Below are 17,699 nucleotides of genomic sequence, written 5' to 3'. Positions count from 1 at the left end.
CAAAAAAAAAAAAAAAAAAAGATAGCGTCTTAGAAGTGATAAAATAACAAATTAAGAGCAACCGTTAGTACATTGTATAGGTAAAATTTCTTTGTTTTCAATCAAGTTAGAAGAAATATAAAATAGTTTTGTACATAGTCATTTATCTGTCATAATTTCAACGACCGTTGTTGTTTAATACTCAACTAATATTTCCAAAACAAAGCCTAAATTTTAACCCGAGTCATTTTATCAGCCACACAATACTACTGCAATAATGTATGTAAAATTGCCCTTGTTAGCACATAATTACATAGTAATTGCTATTGGACCTGTAAATAATCGCTTTAACCATGGCATTCATGATTTCTTTTCTTTTCTTTCTTTTTGTTACAATCATTATTTAGGTGGAGATGGAGCGGTTTGTTTCTAAGGTGGTGAACATAATGAGAGACGAAAAGCTGTTTTCTTGGCAAGGAGGTCCTATAATTTTGTTGCAGGTAGGAATTGAGTATGGACTGTGGAGTTTGGCCTTTATATGCATAATTGGTTTTATTTTCATATTTTACGGGATATTGATAGCCATGATGCTGATCTATCCAGATTAGGCAGTAAACTTTTTCTTTTCCATATTCTCGTTGTACATTGGTAAGTCTTATTTTTCGCGGGAGTGGTCTGCATTTACCGGATTATGGATATTTCACATATCTGAATTTTTCTCTTCTAATTTCTTACATTACTCTCCCTTGGAATCACCTACATAGATGACATGCTATATATGCGACATGCTGTATGATTGGTAAAGGTTGGGGATTGTTTCTACATCTTTGATGTATCCATATAAACTGTATATTTGATTTAACATGCTGGCTATAGTTATATTTTTCAGTTTTGTATTCTGATTATTAAATCAAGTTACAACTGAATTAGTTTTCAAGCTCATGAACAGACACCTAATTTTTGTTAGATATTTGGCAATGTGCTCCCTTTTTTTTAATATTATATATCTTATCTTGGTATTGCCACATGCAAGTGAAAATTTGATGCTTCCCTTGTAGAATGTGAAGTTTAACAAGGAATCAACTGTTTTTTGTCAGATTGAGAATGAATATGGGAACATTGAAGGCTCCTTTGGCAAGGCAGGTAAAGAGTATACTAAATGGGCAGCTGGAATGGCTCTAAGTCTTGGTGCTGGTGTTCCTTGGGTCATGTGCAAGCAAACTGATGCTCCATATGATATTGTAAGTTAAATACCTTCCATTATTGAAAACAATTGTGATAGCTGTTTAGGTATACTTTATGCAAGCTGCTTATGTTCAGGTCAGTCTTAACTGATCATGGAAAATAATGAAAAGGAAATTTACGTAAAATGTTTCCAGTTAAGTATATAATTAACCTACTGGATGGTACTGTGTTTCTCATTGTAGACATCCTTTCCAAAAATCCTTTTCTGTAATGTTTCTGTTGATTATTCTTTTTTGCATTCATAGATTGTGTATTGTTGTCCACAGATTGATACATGCAACGCATACTATTGTGATGGGTTCAAACCTAACTCTCCTCACAAACCAATTATGTGGACAGAGAACTGGGATGGATGGTATGATCACATCCTTCAGGGGTTACCTATTATCAGACTGTTATACTGGCTTTAGCAGCCACCAATGTAGCATATCAGAGGATAGCATGATAGCTATAGGATGCTCATACAGGCAGCATTAGTCGCGTCTCTTCAAGTGCTTCAATATTGAAGTTACCTTCCGTTTTGTTTTTTAGATTTTGAAACAAACCAAAAAGATATGGCTCCCTTCAACCTTGTCAATTAATTGCTTTACTGGATTGGAACTATGTGATGTTTCCAATAACCAGTGGCTCAATGTTGTCTGCCTCACTGTTGGCAGCAACTCATAGAGTAGTACTCTCTTCTCTTGCTCATTTCCTGCTTCAAGATTGACATTTGCTAATCTCTATGTGGTTATCTGTATGATGTACCTCCGAGTGCATACTCACTCTATACATCCGGCTTGCTCTGTTACAAATAGGTGCATCTTTCTTTTGTATTGTCCCCTACTTTTATCTTGTTATCTAAATAGGCTTAGGAACTATGTTTTTGTTTCTTACTAAAAGGCTACTTTGTGATTCACCAAGCCACATTAGCATCTGATTGGATGGCTGGTAGATGCCATGTTGAGCTGTAAACTACTCTGTCTTTATTTATTTATGATGCAAAATTTTTCATTTTGGTTCTCTCTGCATGTTTGTGTGTAGATAATAAGAGAAGGTTAAAGAACTAATTTAGTCATTTTTGACATCTTAATTATGAATATATTGATTCATTTGACTGAATTGTAGGTATACTCAATGGGGTGAAAGATTGCCCCATAGACCTGTTGAAGACCTTGCATTTGCTGTTGCACGGTTTTTCCAGCGTGGAGGAAGCTTTCAGAACTACTATATGGTAAATTTATAGTAAATGAAATTTATAGTTAGATAAAAGTTCACTTTTGGCTTATTTACTGCTCTAATATAATGGCTACCTAACTTTTATTCTTTTCTTTGAGGCATGCTTTGGCTGTTCTATTTTCATCTTTTCTCTTTTTTGTTCATTTATTCTGAATGAAGCTGTAGTAATGTGCGAAAGAACATTACCAATTTGCAAGGGCAGATGCAAACACAGCTGTTGACCTGCTGTCTTGAAACTGAAAATACAAATTTTTAAAGTGTATCATAGTTTGAGATCTGGTAATCTGTGTAGTTATCATCATTGAAGCTCCTTTATCACAGATGCTTTCAGCGCCTTTTTTTTCTTTTATATAATATATATTATCCTTTCTTGGTTCCGTTTACTTATTTTTATATGGTAATTTATTACCTTTTTTATTTTTTTTTAGTGGAACTTAAGATATATTTATGATGAACCTAATATTTCATATATCATTTAATTTGATAATATATTTTGGTTTTTATGGTATTTATTTGTAACCAGCATCTTGACCAGCCTCTTTTGTTTACAGTTTTTTGGTGGAACAAATTTTGGTCGCACTGCAGGGGGACCCCTGCAAATTACAAGTTACGATTATGATGCTCCAATTGATGAGTATGGTATGTAGAATGATAACAATAAACTTTGTTCTTTCAGATGGCATCTAGGGATTTATACATCTGTTGAGATAGTTGATGACAATCAGTTAATAAACCTACTTGTCTAGGTCTGCTTAGTGAGCCAAAATGGGGTCACTTGAAAGATTTACATGCTGCTTTAAAGCTTTGTGAGCCTGCTTTGGTGGCAGCTGATTCACCAACATACATAAAATTGGGCCCAAAGCAAGAGGTTTGAGCCAAGCCTTAAATAGCTTATTTTAATAGAATTTCAAGCACTATGTTGATTAATTAAATAATTTGTTGGCAGTCACTGTATCAGGTGAAGGATTGCTGAAAGTTCTTAACTCTTATTTTGAAACATACATTTCACCTTTGAATGGGATTTCATCCTTAGCAAAGTTTGGGATATGGTTACCTTCTTCTTTCTGTGTCATATTGCGAATGGTCTTCTATTTTTGTGTGTATTCCGAAGATATGCAGAGAAATTTGCATTCTTTGTTGAATGGCTCAATCCAGTTAAGTACCAGATGGGATTGACTACATGGATCAAATGACGCCATTGGGCTCTATCATGTATCATGTTTACAGAGAGACCGTTTACATGTATATCTCATTTGACCACCTCATAGATGGTCTTCCTTGGTCTTCCTCTGCCTTTCACCCCTTGTCCATTTTCCATCTCATCCACCTTCCTAACTGAGTGCTCTGTTGGTCTTCTTCTCACATGTCCAAACCACCTGAGACGCGATTCTACCATCTTTTTCATAATAGGTGCTACTCCAACTCTCTCTCTTATATCTTCGTTCCTTATTCTATCCATTCGCGTATGACCACTCATCCGTCTCAACATCTTCATCTCTGCCACACTTAACTTATATTCGTGCTCCCCTTTGGCCGCCCAACACTCTATACCATAAAGCATAGCCAGTCTAATAGCAGTGCGATAGAATTTACCTTTAAGTTTTAAAGACACTTTTTTGCCACATATAAAACCGGACGTACTCCGCCATTTTGACCAATCTACTTTGATCCTATAATTTACATGTTCAATCTCTCATTATCCTGTATGATGCACCTAAGATACTTAAAATTTTTAACTTTTCGTAGAATGTTCTCTCCAATCTTCATCTCTATATTAGGGTTTTCACTTCGGCCGCCGAACTTACATTCTTTTTTGCAAAAGAAAAAGAGAAAAGCTACTGTTATCATTTACAAATTTAAGTTTTGTGCTAACACAGACATTCACGATGAACTTAGTACCTTATGTTAGCTAATCCCCACATAGTGAGATAAGGCTTGGTTTTTCATATTGTTGTATGGAAAATTGTGCAGTGCTTTTATTTTACTGAATTACGTTCTCTTACCAATTTCAGGCACATGTGTACCAATTAGATGTTCGCCCTAAATTAGTGAACTTGTCTCTTTCTGGATTTTCTAGTATATGCTCAGCATTTCTTGCCAACATTGACGAAAAGAAAACAGCTACTGTGACCTTCCAAGGTCGAACATATACTCTACCACCATGGTCTGTGAGTATTTTACCAGATTGCAGGAATACAGTTTACAATACTGCCAAGGTATGCTTTATGCATTGGAATACTTTTTAGGCATAAAAAAAGTTGGCATGATATCATCTTCTGTCTTTATCTGAATGTTGGTTTACTTATAGATCTTTCCAGAATTTGATACCCAAGATCTACATATTAGTCACTTGAAACTTAAAATTGATAATTAAACTACTTTTCTAAGTATTTTTATAACTAAAATAATTTTCTACCTGAAAGTATTTTTCACTTGGTTGTTTGCATTGTACCTGCTTAAATTCCTCGTAATCTCAAGTAGTAAATTTTTTCAAAGTATACATGTTTTAAGATGCCAATTAAACTTATTATAGCTGCGTTTATATTATATCAGGTTGTCTAACAATTTCATATTTAAATTTGCACAGATTGGAGCACAAACTTCAGTCAAATTGTTAGACTTTGATTTGCCACTTGTCTCAAGTCTTTTCCCATCCCAGAAATTGATCAATCAAGATGGCATTTTCCGCAGCTCAAGTTCTTGGGTGACTGCAAAAGAGCCAATTCGTGTTTGGAGTAACAGCAGTTTCACTGTACAAGGTATATTGGAGCATTTAAATGTAACAAAGGATCAATCTGATTATCTTTGGTATTCAACCAGGTAAATATGCATATCCCTAAATATTCTGCATTCGTATCATATGCTTTTAGAAAGGAAATTATGTGGCTTGTTTTACTGTCGTAGTAGCATGCATGCTTTACTAGTTACCCATTTTAATTTAGGTAAAATTTTCATTAGGTGTCAAGACTCAAGAACCAACTTCCCCAGTTTTGGAGAAGGACTGTATTGTCCGATAAACATTGGGGACTGTTTTGTGTATTTTGAAATCTAGGAGACTAAGATGTCCGATTTTAAAAACCTCGGAGACTGATTTGGGTAATTGCTGTTTTATATTTAACATGCTCACGAAGTAAACTTTTGCCTTTGAAACATGGGTAGTATACAAGCATACTCCTCCTTGGCTCTTTCAACTTAGATTAAACTCCTTACAATTTTTTTCTGTCAGTTTTCCTTTTAACTAGTTGTTTATTTTGTTCTATGTTTTATTCGTTATTATTTTGTTGTTTAGGTAATGAAGGATTCTATCAACCCCCACCCCAACAAACAAAAGAAATTATCTAACCAAGTGTGCTAACAGGGATGTGTATCTGACCCCATTATGAGTATGGGGATAGGGATGGAGAATATATTTCCTGCTCAAGAATGACCTATAAAAACTTAGTAACCTCAGTGTCACTCACCCAAAACATAGAGCCACTATGCATCTAAACCTCTACATTATTTTAATTATATATATTTTTTAGATGGGGGAATTCTTGAGGCATCGTAACAACTGGTGACTAATTGCAATCCTTATCTCTAACAAGATCAAAAGAGTAGAAGAAATTGTGAGAGAGAATAAGACACCCTCCATGCCAAAATACATAAAGGATACGAGCTAAAAAGCTGCTAGCTTCTTGCTTTATATATCTGCTATAATTTTACCCAGAAAGTACCAAACTCTAAATTCTACAATATGCAATGAATCTTTTGGTAATAAACATCCGCCCCCCCAAAAAAAAACAGATTTATCTGATGGTTTCTAATCATCTGTCTATACACAATGCAGAATATATGTTTCAGATAGCGACATCTTGTTTTGGAAGGAAAATGATGTTACTCCAAAACTTACTATAGATGGCATCCGTGACATACTGCGTGTATTTATCAATGGCCAGCTTATAGGTAATGATATTGTACAGTCAAATGGATGCTATATTTATTTGTAGATGGCATCTTTCTTTTTTGTATATTTCCTAAAATAATGCTCATAATTCTGTAGTTGACCCAGCAATTCTTAACATTTGCATTATCGGCTATTCGGCTAATCATCTCCAAGTTGTCATCCAAGAAAATAAAACTCATGATCTATGATTGTGTCTAACAGTTTCTAACCATTGGGAGGAATATATCATATGAAATCCTGGTTGGTTTTGGGCTCATCATGTACCTATGCGGCTTTTTATCTTTAGTAATTAATACTAGTTAGTGAAAATACGAGGATAATTTTACTCAAACTGAAAAGCCAATATTATATTAGGAAAAAAACAATCTGGCTGGAGGTTTAGGCTAGCACAATGATATGCAGGTTAGTACCAGTGATCATCCAGCTTTTGTTAACAGTTTCAATCTAGGTGCAGATGATGAGGATAATGTCTTTCTTGATTACTGCACTAAACATCTTCCTAGTTGGAATGATTTCTTCTCTATTTTTCTGGTCTTACTCTTTGCTTCTTTTCCCCCTTTTGTTTTCATCCCATATACCGATGCCATTTTTATTCAGGCTCTGTTCATGCCAAATGTCCATGCTAGTTCGCTGATCCTACATCTAGCTGAATTCTCTTTGTTTCCTTGAATAGAAATGTGGTGTTTGCAACTGTTAGGCTTTATAATTTAATCATGATATTGCGTTTATATTCTTACATAGCTCCATGTCTTTTCCAAGTAAAGGTAACACTGTTGGTCATTGGATCAAGGTGGTCCAGACAGTTCAATTTGCTCCAGGATACAATGATTTAACACTGTTATCTCAGACAGTGGGCTTACAGGTGAAAGTCCTACCATGGATAGTACCAGAATATTAAATTATTTTAAAATCATTGAGTGTGTGTAAGTAGGTATCAATTGACAGTTTAAGAATTGAATACACATTCATTAACAATTAAACATATATATTTTTTATTTATTTTTTATTTTGAACCGTTCAATTGATAGTAATATAAATGAGGGAGAGGAATAATGATTGCTGACTTACTTCACTTATGACACACTGTTGCAGAATTACGGTGCCTTCCTTGAGAAAGATGGTGGAGGGATTAGAGGTACAATCAAGCTCACGGGATTCGAAAATGGAGATATAGATCTTTCAAAATCATTTTGGACCTACCAGGTATGCATATAAATCTTTGAGAACCTTACTTGTTGATAAGGCATTATAACTGTGCTCCTATCGGAAAATACTATTAGTAACTACTGTTTATTCTCATTTTCTCTACCAGGTTGGACTTCAGGGTGAGTTTCTAGAATTTTACAGTGAAGAGAATGATAATGCAGAATGGGTTGAATTAAGTCCTGAGGCCCTTCCATCCATATTTACATGGTACAAGGTACTAGTTAGAGGGCTATCGAACTGAGATATCTATGAGAGTTGTATAATAAAATATGACACACAGAAAATAAATTATAATTTTATTTTATTGATTTTATTTCATTAGTAATATAAATCCATTCATGAGCCCACACATAATAGCTTTAAGCTTCTAAGTTAGTCATCATCATGGCATCGAAACCTTTGCACAAGTTTGATCCTTAATACAAGTTTTCCAAATAAAGTAGAATTTAGGCACAATGAGAAATAAGCCTGCACATTTTCTACAAGAGCTACTTAAGGGGGTCTTTCAAAATAATTAAATTATTTTTAAGTCTTCTCATAACAATCTAAATGTTGTATCTACACACCGCATCACACAAGATTCCATTTTTTGGAATTTCGTGAGTTTTGCATAGATTTTTTTTATGTCTTATACTGAAATTCTTTCTTTTCGGGGGTTTAAACAAGGATTGAATCCGAGGCCTTTTGGTCATAGAATTCTAACATCATATCATAAAACTACTTGTTCTAAAAGGTTAAATTGATAGGTAGCGTCGTAGCGATATATAAATAGGTAGAGTTGGTCCATAAATTCACACTGATCAGAAGCAAGGATTGGACTTTTGATCATTGGCTAAGGCAGACCAAAATAAATGTCAAGAACAATCTTCCCAAAAAGCTTAGACTATAAAGTGACTAGACAAAAGAATGGTTTGCCAGTACATTATCATTATTGTTGTGTACTTTCTGCTGATGTCTAACACATTTAAACCTTGAATAATGAATGTAGATCCTGACCTCACATGCATCTTTTATTGATGCAGACATATTTTGATGTCCCTGATGGCACAAATCCAATTGCTCTTGACCTGCAAAGCATGGGGAAAGGTCAGGTTTGGGTGAATGGCAATCATATTGGACGATACTGGACATGGGTCTCCCCTAAAGATGGATGTGAACAATTTTGTGATTATCGTGGAGCATACAGTTCGGACAAGTGTACAACTAATTGTGGAAAACCTACTCAAACCTTGTATATCTTCCAATGATTTGCACCTTTAAATCCATTATTGTACTATCATGTGAATATATGTATATATAGGTATCGAAAAGAAACTTTTGAGATCTATTTAACTGTTATTGATCAATCTCCAGGTACCATGTGCCACGGTCATGGCTGAGAGCATCAAACAATTTACTTGTCATTTTGGAGGAAACAGGTGGAAATCCATTTGCGATTTCTGTTAAGTTGCATTCGGCCAGGACAATATGTGCTCAAGTGTCAGAATCGCACTATCCACCGTTGCAGAAATTGGTGAATGTAGATGTCATTGGTCAAGAAGTTTCCGTAGATAATATGATTCCTGAAATGCATTTATGGTGCCAAGATGGACAGATAATTTCCTCCATAACTTTTGCTGGTTTTGGAACACCTGAAGGTAGTTGTCAGAATTTTTCTCAAGGGCAATGCCATGCACCTAGTTCAATGTCCACGGTATCCAAGGTAAACTCTCCAGCAAGTTGCTTTTTACTTGAGTGCCTATGAATTAGTTTCCTGAATGAAATAAAAGCTACACAAGCTTTCGGTTGTGAATTTGAATTAGAAATCACGTGAATAAAATTGAAGGGGCAGGAGGCTATCTTACGAAATAATTACCCTGTTGAAGTTTTACTGTTGCCAGTGGATGTATATTTAATTATTTATATAAGAAGAAAATTGGTGAAAGCTTTTTTGGTGTATGGGAGGTGCTGCTGCTCGGCTTGTGTATACTCGTGCAGTTTTACATCTCATTTGATGCAGGCTTACAGTTTTTTCATGAATGATATCTTCTCCGATTCACCAAAGAAATGGAAAAGAGAATGGAAAGAAATTATATGGGAGAATGCAAAGATTATAAATCTCCTCTAGTAATCCGATATTACGGGTGGCTGTATTATCATAATTTATGCTATATCAAACATAATTAGTTGCATGGTTCACACAAACTTAATGTACAAATTTTCACGCTTAGGTTTCTAAATATATTTTTCGTGGTATACAGGCTTGCCAAGGGAAAAGTAGCTGTTCAATCAAAATATCGAGCAGTGTGTTCGGAGGTGACCCATGTGAAGGTGTTGTCAAAACATTGGCTGTGGAGGCAAGGTGCACATCACCGTCAAGTGATGGCTTCGTAAGCAGCGTTTAGAATCTGTTGGGTGTGTGAAACAGGCGGACATGAACAAACCACCCTTGATTGTATTCACTATACAATTGTATAAATACTATCATTATGTTATGATTTATATAGTACAATATATGAAAAAAGCAGCAGCAAATAAACTCTTAATTTTGTACGTAGTTATTTACCATCCTTTATGCATGCAGCAAGATAGTCTGTTCTGATATACTGACTTAACATCCTGTGTGCCACAACAAGCTTGAACTATTTCCAGTTTTAAAGAAGGATTGCAGAAGCAGAATTATAGATACACAGAAAAAAAGAAGTCCCAAAATATGCTATTCTTAGGGAGAACCCACCACTATAATATTCATTTTCAAAAAAATATGAAGATGCCCAAAGTAGGGATCAAGCACAACAGAACTTTTACCAACCAATGACTCTCTATTCTTATAGATCATATTAATCAGCAACTTTGATCCCATTCTATCACTTCAAAATTCTGATACATTCTGATTGTTGTGTAATTTTATAAGCAATTTATACATCTTCTAACACAAGTATCTCATTGACGAGTACAAGACAACCCAATCCAAAGATCAAAGACTTGATATTACTCACATGATCATTTTGGCATGGCAAAATAGTTTCCTTTCGGAAGCAAGCCCTCACAGCCATAAAGATCGCAGAGTGCATTGCTCATAGAGACAAGCTGGAAAGGATGCTGGTCTTCACTTCAAACGTCTGATCTTCTTTGTCGCATTAATAATGTTTTGGCCAATCTCTGGATGTTTAAACTTGAATAATTTATCAAGTTTAAGGGAAGCTTCGGGAAAGGAACTATCCTCAATACATGATTCTGATTTGAGTGCAAAATGGACCTCATTGACATCCTCATCAAGTTGGAGGCAAAAGAGGTGGCCGAAAACCTATATAAAGACAGAAGAACCAAAAAACATAAATAAAAATGGAGATATCAGTCTATAAACCAACCAAAAAATGGAGACATCACTTTAAAAAGCATACTAAACAGAGTGTCAAAAAAAAAATGTTAACACAATGCTGTCACTGCATGAGGCATATGTGACAAATTAAACAAAGATACAAAGCTAGAGGAGAAAGCACACTCCAAACCAATATGGATGCTAATATTTACTTTCACCTTTTTCATTTTCAAGCGAACCATGTCTTTTATGGTTTGGGACCGGGAGACCAAATTGACAACAAAGAGACCTTGATCTGAGAGTTTATCCCTTACAGTCTCTAAAAAAGACTCCTCAACAAAATCTGGAGCAGGGCATGCCATTGCAGAGCTGCACACAATATGCAATGGATAAGTAGTTGTTCAATCATAGACGACAGTGTCTATATCAACAATAACTATATTCCGAAAAATAATCACCTTGGATCTGAAGAGTCAACATCAACAATAATTATATCAACTTTCCTTGCCCCTACACTTGCATGAGACCTTGAACTCCCGTTGGAAGGGGACTCAATACATTCAGAACCAGTGCCATTTTCTTGAATCTGACCTGCTGCAGAACTGGTAAAATCTCTGACAAATTGGACTCCATCAGCTACATGCACCTGGAACCCAGCATAATGGGATTTAATGTATTTTTAACCACCATTCCCAAGATTGACTCATAAAAAATCTTAATTATGTTGTGATATAGACTTCAGTCAGTCATCATGACATCAGCCCCCCACCAATCTTTTACTTTATCAGCTATTACCACATTTTTGTCACTCTTGGCTTGTTCAAAATCAAATATCTAAACCTAGTGTAAAAAACAGCACCCAACAAAATACAAGGATCAAAATATCTAATTAGAACAGTTGAAGGCATATGATTCAAAGCAGGGACAGAAAAATCTTCAATTCAAAACATTAACTATTTCATGCAGATAATTCCTTCTATGAAAATCAGCAATCTCACTTTACTTCTTTGCTTCCAGCTGGAGTTAGATTTATGTTACAGGCCCTCCCGATATTTTCTTCTTTTGTCCTCCCAATTTTGACTGTATCTTAGCTAAGGTCGCTTCTCAATTCTTTAAAGAAACAGTTCCAAATGGTTCATAACTTCAAGTTTGGTTCATAATTTCAAGTTTCAACGGAAGCCTGAGAAGAGAGAGATGCATATGTATGTTACCTACCTTTAGGCGGTTATCCTCTACAAAACCGAAGTAGTCCTTTGCAATATCTAAAATTGCGGGGTCTAACTCCACTGCCTGTAGATATAAATAAATATCAAGAGAATATGATATTACATAAAATCATAAGAGTAAACCATCTTGCATACAAGCAAGCACTGGGTCTGAACTCTAATTTATTTTCTCAGTTAATTACTAGGGAAAAAAATTACCTCCATTTCCAAAAAGGGGATACATCCATGAAGAAACATAGGAAGTAAACCTGCTCCAAGACCTATTATTACTGCTTTAACCTGAGATATAGAATTTGCATATATCAGCAATAATGGACATTGAACAGTAATGGAAAGCTTTATATCACCGAATGCCAAACACAAAAAGAAGAAAGATTTGGCATTTACTTAGCATTACCTTCAAAAGAATTTTGTGACTGTATTAGTTATTAGGCATAACTGATCATACAAAAATCTCGAAAAGCCAAACATCAATGCACCTCATAAATGTAAATCTAATAGTAAAATAGATTCTTTCAGGTTTCAACCATCATACTAGAGATTTGACACCCAATACAAATTATCAATGATATGTTAAGAATTTTTTAATGTTTTATGATTTGATTATTTAAAGGAATTGAAAATATAAATGAAAATGAAAAGAAAAGGATGAGGAAAATAAAGAATTCTTGGTTAAATATATTTCAAGATTGCAAAAAAAATCTACAACTTTCGAGTTCCCTTCTTGTAATACAACAGAGACTAAAATTGGAAATACGAACCATTTTTCCACTTGATGTCACGCTTTCCATATAAGAAGATATTAGCATGAATCCTGAAATAATCCCTGTATGATAGGAACTAGCTGCATAGCCATGATAAACTGCAAACTGGTTCCTTGCTTCTACACAATCAGTTAAAATAGTATGTTAACACGGGATTAAAGTGATAAATAACAGAAGATATTAGACAATTTCATTTGAACAAACAGAATGATTTAAAATTGTATAATCAGCTCTCTTATTATAGGAAGTAGGTACAAAACAGTTCTATGAAAATTCAACCATGTTTGGAAAGTCCCTAAAGAGACTTATTTTGGTAAAAAAATTGTTATAAAGTTTTCAACATGTTTGGCTGAGTTTCTTGAAAGTGATTAAAAGCTTATTAAAAAAAAAGAAAAATAAAAGAAAAAGAGAAGCTATTTTTTGAGGGGGAAAAAAGCATAAGCTAATATCTGGGTTTTTTTTTCTGAAAAATCTTTTTACACACAGATTATTGTGCTTTTGCCTAATTGACTCAAATATTATATATAGATAATCATTCTATATCCTTTTTGTAATTTTATCACATAAAACAACTTTTTCGTACAATCCAAACAAAATAAATTATCTCAAACCCAATTTTCAGCACATGTATCAACACGTAAATTGATTATATAAATAGGCTATTATTGAAATAATTATAATTTTACAGCTTTGCCAAACACACCCTAAAGGCTAAAATGGGAGATAATTATCATTGCAAATCATCTTTTGAACTAGAAAATACTTTAACAGAAAGGCCAATAATGAATACAACATGATAGTTTGAACGCACTACAGCATGATTTGACAAATTAGTTGCAGATCATGTAAGGGAGTTGCATCAGCAACGATGTATTGAACTGTGATTTAAAACATATGGGAGACAAATAGGAAATATTTACCACTACTCTGTCTCCGAGATCCACTTTTCCTAGATTTAGAAGATGAGTTGGTTTTCTTCCTCCCTGACTCACTAACCAATTTGGTAGATGAATTTTCATCTTTTACTAGAGCTTCAGATTGCACCAGATTTGCAGCTCTCTCAAAAACAAGGCGACGAAACACCAACTCTCTAGATGGAAAAATATTACTGACTTCACTGTCAACATTTTCATAAACTACATCTTCAACAACAATTGATCCAGTTAACGAAGATGAGACCTACAAAACACATCATTATTGATAATATTATAAGAGTATGACGGGCATTTCAAATCAAGTAAACCATTACAATAATGTAAACCAATGTAGAAAGTGGAAATCACAACTTCAATAACATAATGTACGCTGTTACTAACCTGATGAACGATGCTTCGTTCCTTGATACCCTCACTTGCCATCATGAAGCTGTAGAGATATATGTTCAAGAATTTATGAGAAAAGGTTTGACTCATCAAGTATATAACGATGAGCTACACATCATTAAAAAATAGCTTAGCCAATACTAATAACAAACAAACACTGCCCTGGATAGTAAGAGAGCCAGCAGTACCAACATTACTGTACCAACCCTGTATATAATGATATTAGAAATTATTTGCTTACTTCATGCATATTATATTCAAAAGTTACATTATGGCTTCCTCCCCTCTAAGTGTAGGAATTACATGGAAGATGAAAACTGAACACAAATCCTTTGTTAACGGAAACTTTATGTGAAGATTTAATCAGAATTTCTCAAAACCTGAATGGCGATATGGCATTTTAGGATTTTTTTTTTTTTTTAACTCATAATCACAGTAGACCATAATTAATCATCTTATGTTGCAATGGAATCTCTGTAGCAGAACAAGGTATACCCTTGCCTCTAAACTTCCAAGTAATAGTGTGAACATTTGTTACAGCATATGTGGCTGATTAGAATACAAGATATAAACTGCGTTCTAAAAGTTTCCCTGACTTTTGCATTTATATACCCCAGAAGCACAACTTATTTGCTGTCGTTCAGCAAAATATCATGCTTAAATATTTGGGAATACATACATTAACACCTCAATAGAATATAGTGGTTACTTAAATAAATGGGCCAAAACCAAGGGAGATACAAATAAAGGAATTGGGTATAAGTTACATACGGTATTTGTGCTCCATTCTCATTTTCTGCAGGTGCCAACTGTTTAACCAACGGAGACAAATCTTTCTGGAAAGGAATAACAAGCCAATGTTAGTAAAAAGAATTACAGTTAACTCATTAGAATGGCATGTTCCATGAAGAATAAGATGTCTACCTGAATCTCATCCATGCTGGCCTTTATATGGCTGGTATCCAACAAAACCTGTAGTTTCAAGATTGCATAGCAGCTTCAGTTATGAAATTATCTTCAAAACAATCAAGAATGGAAAAACATTGTAAATGTGATGTTAGTTTGCTAATAATATAATACCATTATGAGACGAGCTGCTTTTGAGCTTCTGACTACCATCCACTGTCCTTCTTCAGAAAAGAAAAGCCATTCACGAGAACGTGTCTGAAATTTCACATTCAGTTATGAAATGCAAGCAGAATAACTGCCTGATGTAGTAGAGCAGTTGGATAAATTGCACGCATTTATTTATATGTCTGTCTGTAGCATCAAATATTTTGTAATTAGCACAATTCTTTCTCATGACAATACCTTCACATTCATTAAGTTGTCAATACAACTTGTACATTAATCTGAAGTGAAGATGACAAATCCAGTGGAAATCGTAAAAAAATATGAGCTAATATTAATATGGTAAGAAAATTTTATTCTTGATATGAAATCAGGTGGAACTACAACACATAAAACAGGAAGGGAAATCTGCTCACACACACCTTAGGCACAATGAAAACCCCACAGTGATAGGTAAATGAGTCAAAGTGTTCCTCAGCATCAAGAACTACAGCATGATAGGTAAAAATAGAGCACCCTTGTCCACCCAAAGTTAGCTGAAATCGTCGACCTGGGGAAAGCTTTGTCAGTTCCCCTTGCAGATCTTCCGGAGAGTATAATATATGAGAGCTACTGGTGTATTTTTCACGAAGTTGATTTTCATTTTCTAGAGCTTCATGGAGTCCAGAAGCCTTGCACAAATGAGAAGGCATAGTGTAAACACCAGAAATTAACAGATGTAAAATACACGATCTAATATAAATATATTAAACATTTTTTTAAGAACATGCATATATTATAAATTAATTAGTTATCTAACTGAAAAACAATCTTAGGAGCTGTCCCTAATTTCATTCTGTTTACTCATCCCTTCTCCTACTTGAATTAGGAATTGGACTCTTCCTATATTAGTTGGCTTGGCTTGTAATAATAGTACCAATGTACCATACCAGTTCTTGACCTAATTACTTCAACCCTGTAGTATCCATAGTCACTTTCTCTCTTTCCTCCTTCCTGATCCAAATCCTACAACTTCAACTACCAGATAGCTATCCTATGCAATCATTACAATTAAAGGTCAAGCTACAGCATAATCTAGTGCATCTAACAAATGCTGCATTAACCATCTATGAATCCTCATTAAAAAAAGCATCCACACCAACGAAACACCAGAATTAGGCCATGCATCTTACCTGTTTTGAACTACAATGAAGAGTTGAATCCTGAAGTAACGATGTAATCTGATGCACTGAAGTAGACAGCTCTTTCTCCACAACAACTATGAATGTTTGAAGGCTAGATTTATTAGAAGACTTCATAGGTATGGAATCAACACTCATTTTCCATCCAAGGCGGAACTTCGAAAAGAGTAGACCTGAAAAGGCCTGAATTAGTTTCCTCCAAGACCGACCAGGTCAATTTCTTCCCATAAAGATATAAATAAATTATAAAATGAAGTTAAAATGCAAAACAAGGTCCAGAAGATCATTTCTTTCACAGTTCACAGTAACAAAGCTCCTTGTCCAAGTTCACTACAAAGAATCCAAAATGAAATTAGAGCCGAAATAGCTTCTGCATCAACATGTTTCTTTTTAATATGAGATTTGCATTATGCAGAAAAGAAAAGGAAAACACACACAAAAGGAACTATTATCATAGTCACCTTTGTCAACCAAATATTCTAACTATCATAATAAACAAATGGAGTAACAAAAACTGCAGAAACATACCAAGTACATGAGATTCAGCCAAGGTAAGGCACAAAAATTTCCCCCCTGGTTTCAAAACTCTCTTTACCTGGAAATACGAATCAGTACAAGTTCACATGACCAATTAATTAGTCTATATTATTCTTCACAATAATAACTAGAATAGATCAAAGAAATCATAGAAACCTCTGAGAGATACTGATTTCCCAACTTAGGGCCAAGCTCTGGCTCCATCAAAGCATCTAATCCACCTTTATCAATAACTGCATCAAAAATTTCGTCTTCAAGCTGCATACCAGCATTTAAAAAAAATGAAAACCACGCAGGAATCAGATAACTCAAAACCCGAAGGGCTGCTTCAGCTTTGAACTCGAAAAGCGAGCAGTTGACACGCACCTGCATGTTGGTCATGTCCATGACGCGCCACCGCATGTGAGGGCGGAGGCGGACGTTGCGGCGGAGCATGTCGGAGATGACGACCTTGGAGAAGTCAATGTTGGTGAGTCCAGTGTATCCGGCGTCATAGAGGTGCTCAGAGAGTCGGGAGTTCCCGCAACCGGGGATAAGCAGCTGAGGAGCGGCGTCGCCGCCGTCAGCATTCGGCGGGAGGTGGGAGAGGAGCGGGTCTCGGAGGTAGGGCCACTCAGCGTACCACTCGAAAGGGTCGTTGGTGCCTCGAATAGTGAAGAACTTGTCCCAATTTTCTTTACTAGTGAAGTCACCTAGGGTTTCT

The 17,699-nt window shown here is 35.1% G+C and overlaps 2 protein-coding genes across 5 annotated transcripts in view; one reads left to right on the top strand and one right to left on the bottom strand.

The window, feature by feature from the left end:
* The window catches only part of LOC107629439 (beta-galactosidase 9), a 12,818-nt gene extending 2,645 nt beyond the window's left edge, over window positions 1–10,173 (top strand). For both annotated transcript variants that reach the window (XM_016332239.2, XM_016332238.2), the window contains 15 exons: window positions 387–479; window positions 1,077–1,220; window positions 1,491–1,579; window positions 2,332–2,437; window positions 2,994–3,081; window positions 3,189–3,310; window positions 4,455–4,658; window positions 5,030–5,262; window positions 6,272–6,387; window positions 7,153–7,250; window positions 7,481–7,591; window positions 7,701–7,808; window positions 8,617–8,825; window positions 8,948–9,296; window positions 9,835–10,173. In XM_016332239.2, the coding sequence (XP_016187725.1) occupies window positions 387–479; window positions 1,077–1,220; window positions 1,491–1,579; window positions 2,332–2,437; window positions 2,994–3,081; window positions 3,189–3,310; window positions 4,455–4,658; window positions 5,030–5,262; window positions 6,272–6,387; window positions 7,153–7,250; window positions 7,481–7,591; window positions 7,701–7,808; window positions 8,617–8,825; window positions 8,948–9,296; window positions 9,835–9,978 (2,214 nt within the window). In that variant the 3' untranslated portion in view covers window positions 9,979–10,173. The remainder of the gene's footprint in view (window positions 1–386; window positions 480–1,076; window positions 1,221–1,490; window positions 1,580–2,331; window positions 2,438–2,993; window positions 3,082–3,188; window positions 3,311–4,454; window positions 4,659–5,029; window positions 5,263–6,271; window positions 6,388–7,152; window positions 7,251–7,480; window positions 7,592–7,700; window positions 7,809–8,616; window positions 8,826–8,947; window positions 9,297–9,834) is intronic.
* The window catches only part of LOC107629440 (methyltransferase-like protein 13), a 12,604-nt gene continuing 5,203 nt past the window's right edge, over window positions 10,299–17,699 (bottom strand). The window contains exons 2-17 of one of the 3 annotated variants that reach the window (XM_021117669.1): window positions 17,363–17,636; window positions 17,153–17,254; window positions 16,988–17,054; window positions 16,451–16,632; window positions 15,701–15,949; window positions 15,288–15,371; window positions 15,132–15,179; window positions 14,979–15,043; window positions 14,202–14,250; window positions 13,806–14,064; window positions 12,883–13,004; window positions 12,320–12,400; window positions 12,111–12,185; window positions 11,354–11,541; window positions 11,114–11,264; window positions 10,299–10,880 (exon numbers count right to left, since the gene is read on the bottom strand). In XM_021117669.1, coding sequence (XP_020973328.1) covers window positions 10,683–10,880; window positions 11,114–11,264; window positions 11,354–11,541; window positions 12,111–12,185; window positions 12,320–12,400; window positions 12,883–13,004; window positions 13,806–14,064; window positions 14,202–14,250; window positions 14,979–15,043; window positions 15,132–15,179; window positions 15,288–15,371; window positions 15,701–15,949; window positions 16,451–16,632; window positions 16,988–17,054; window positions 17,153–17,254; window positions 17,363–17,431 — 1,989 coding nt within the window. In that variant the 5' untranslated portion in view covers window positions 17,432–17,636 and the 3' untranslated portion in view covers window positions 10,299–10,682. Of the gene's footprint in view, window positions 10,881–11,113; window positions 11,265–11,353; window positions 11,542–12,110; window positions 12,186–12,319; window positions 12,401–12,882; window positions 13,005–13,805; window positions 14,065–14,201; window positions 14,251–14,978; window positions 15,044–15,131; window positions 15,180–15,287; window positions 15,372–15,700; window positions 15,950–16,450; window positions 16,685–16,987; window positions 17,055–17,152; window positions 17,255–17,362; window positions 17,694–17,699 lie in introns of those variants that run through there. The other 2 variants (XM_016332240.2, XM_016332241.2) reach the window with 2 other exon arrangements.

The sequence above is a fragment of the Arachis ipaensis genome, chromosome B03 (assembly GCF_000816755.2).
Source record: "Arachis ipaensis cultivar K30076 chromosome B03, Araip1.1, whole genome shotgun sequence".
Taxonomy (NCBI): Eukaryota; Viridiplantae; Streptophyta; class Magnoliopsida; order Fabales; family Fabaceae; genus Arachis; species Arachis ipaensis.
This window is presented reverse-complemented; position numbering and strand designations above follow the sequence as displayed.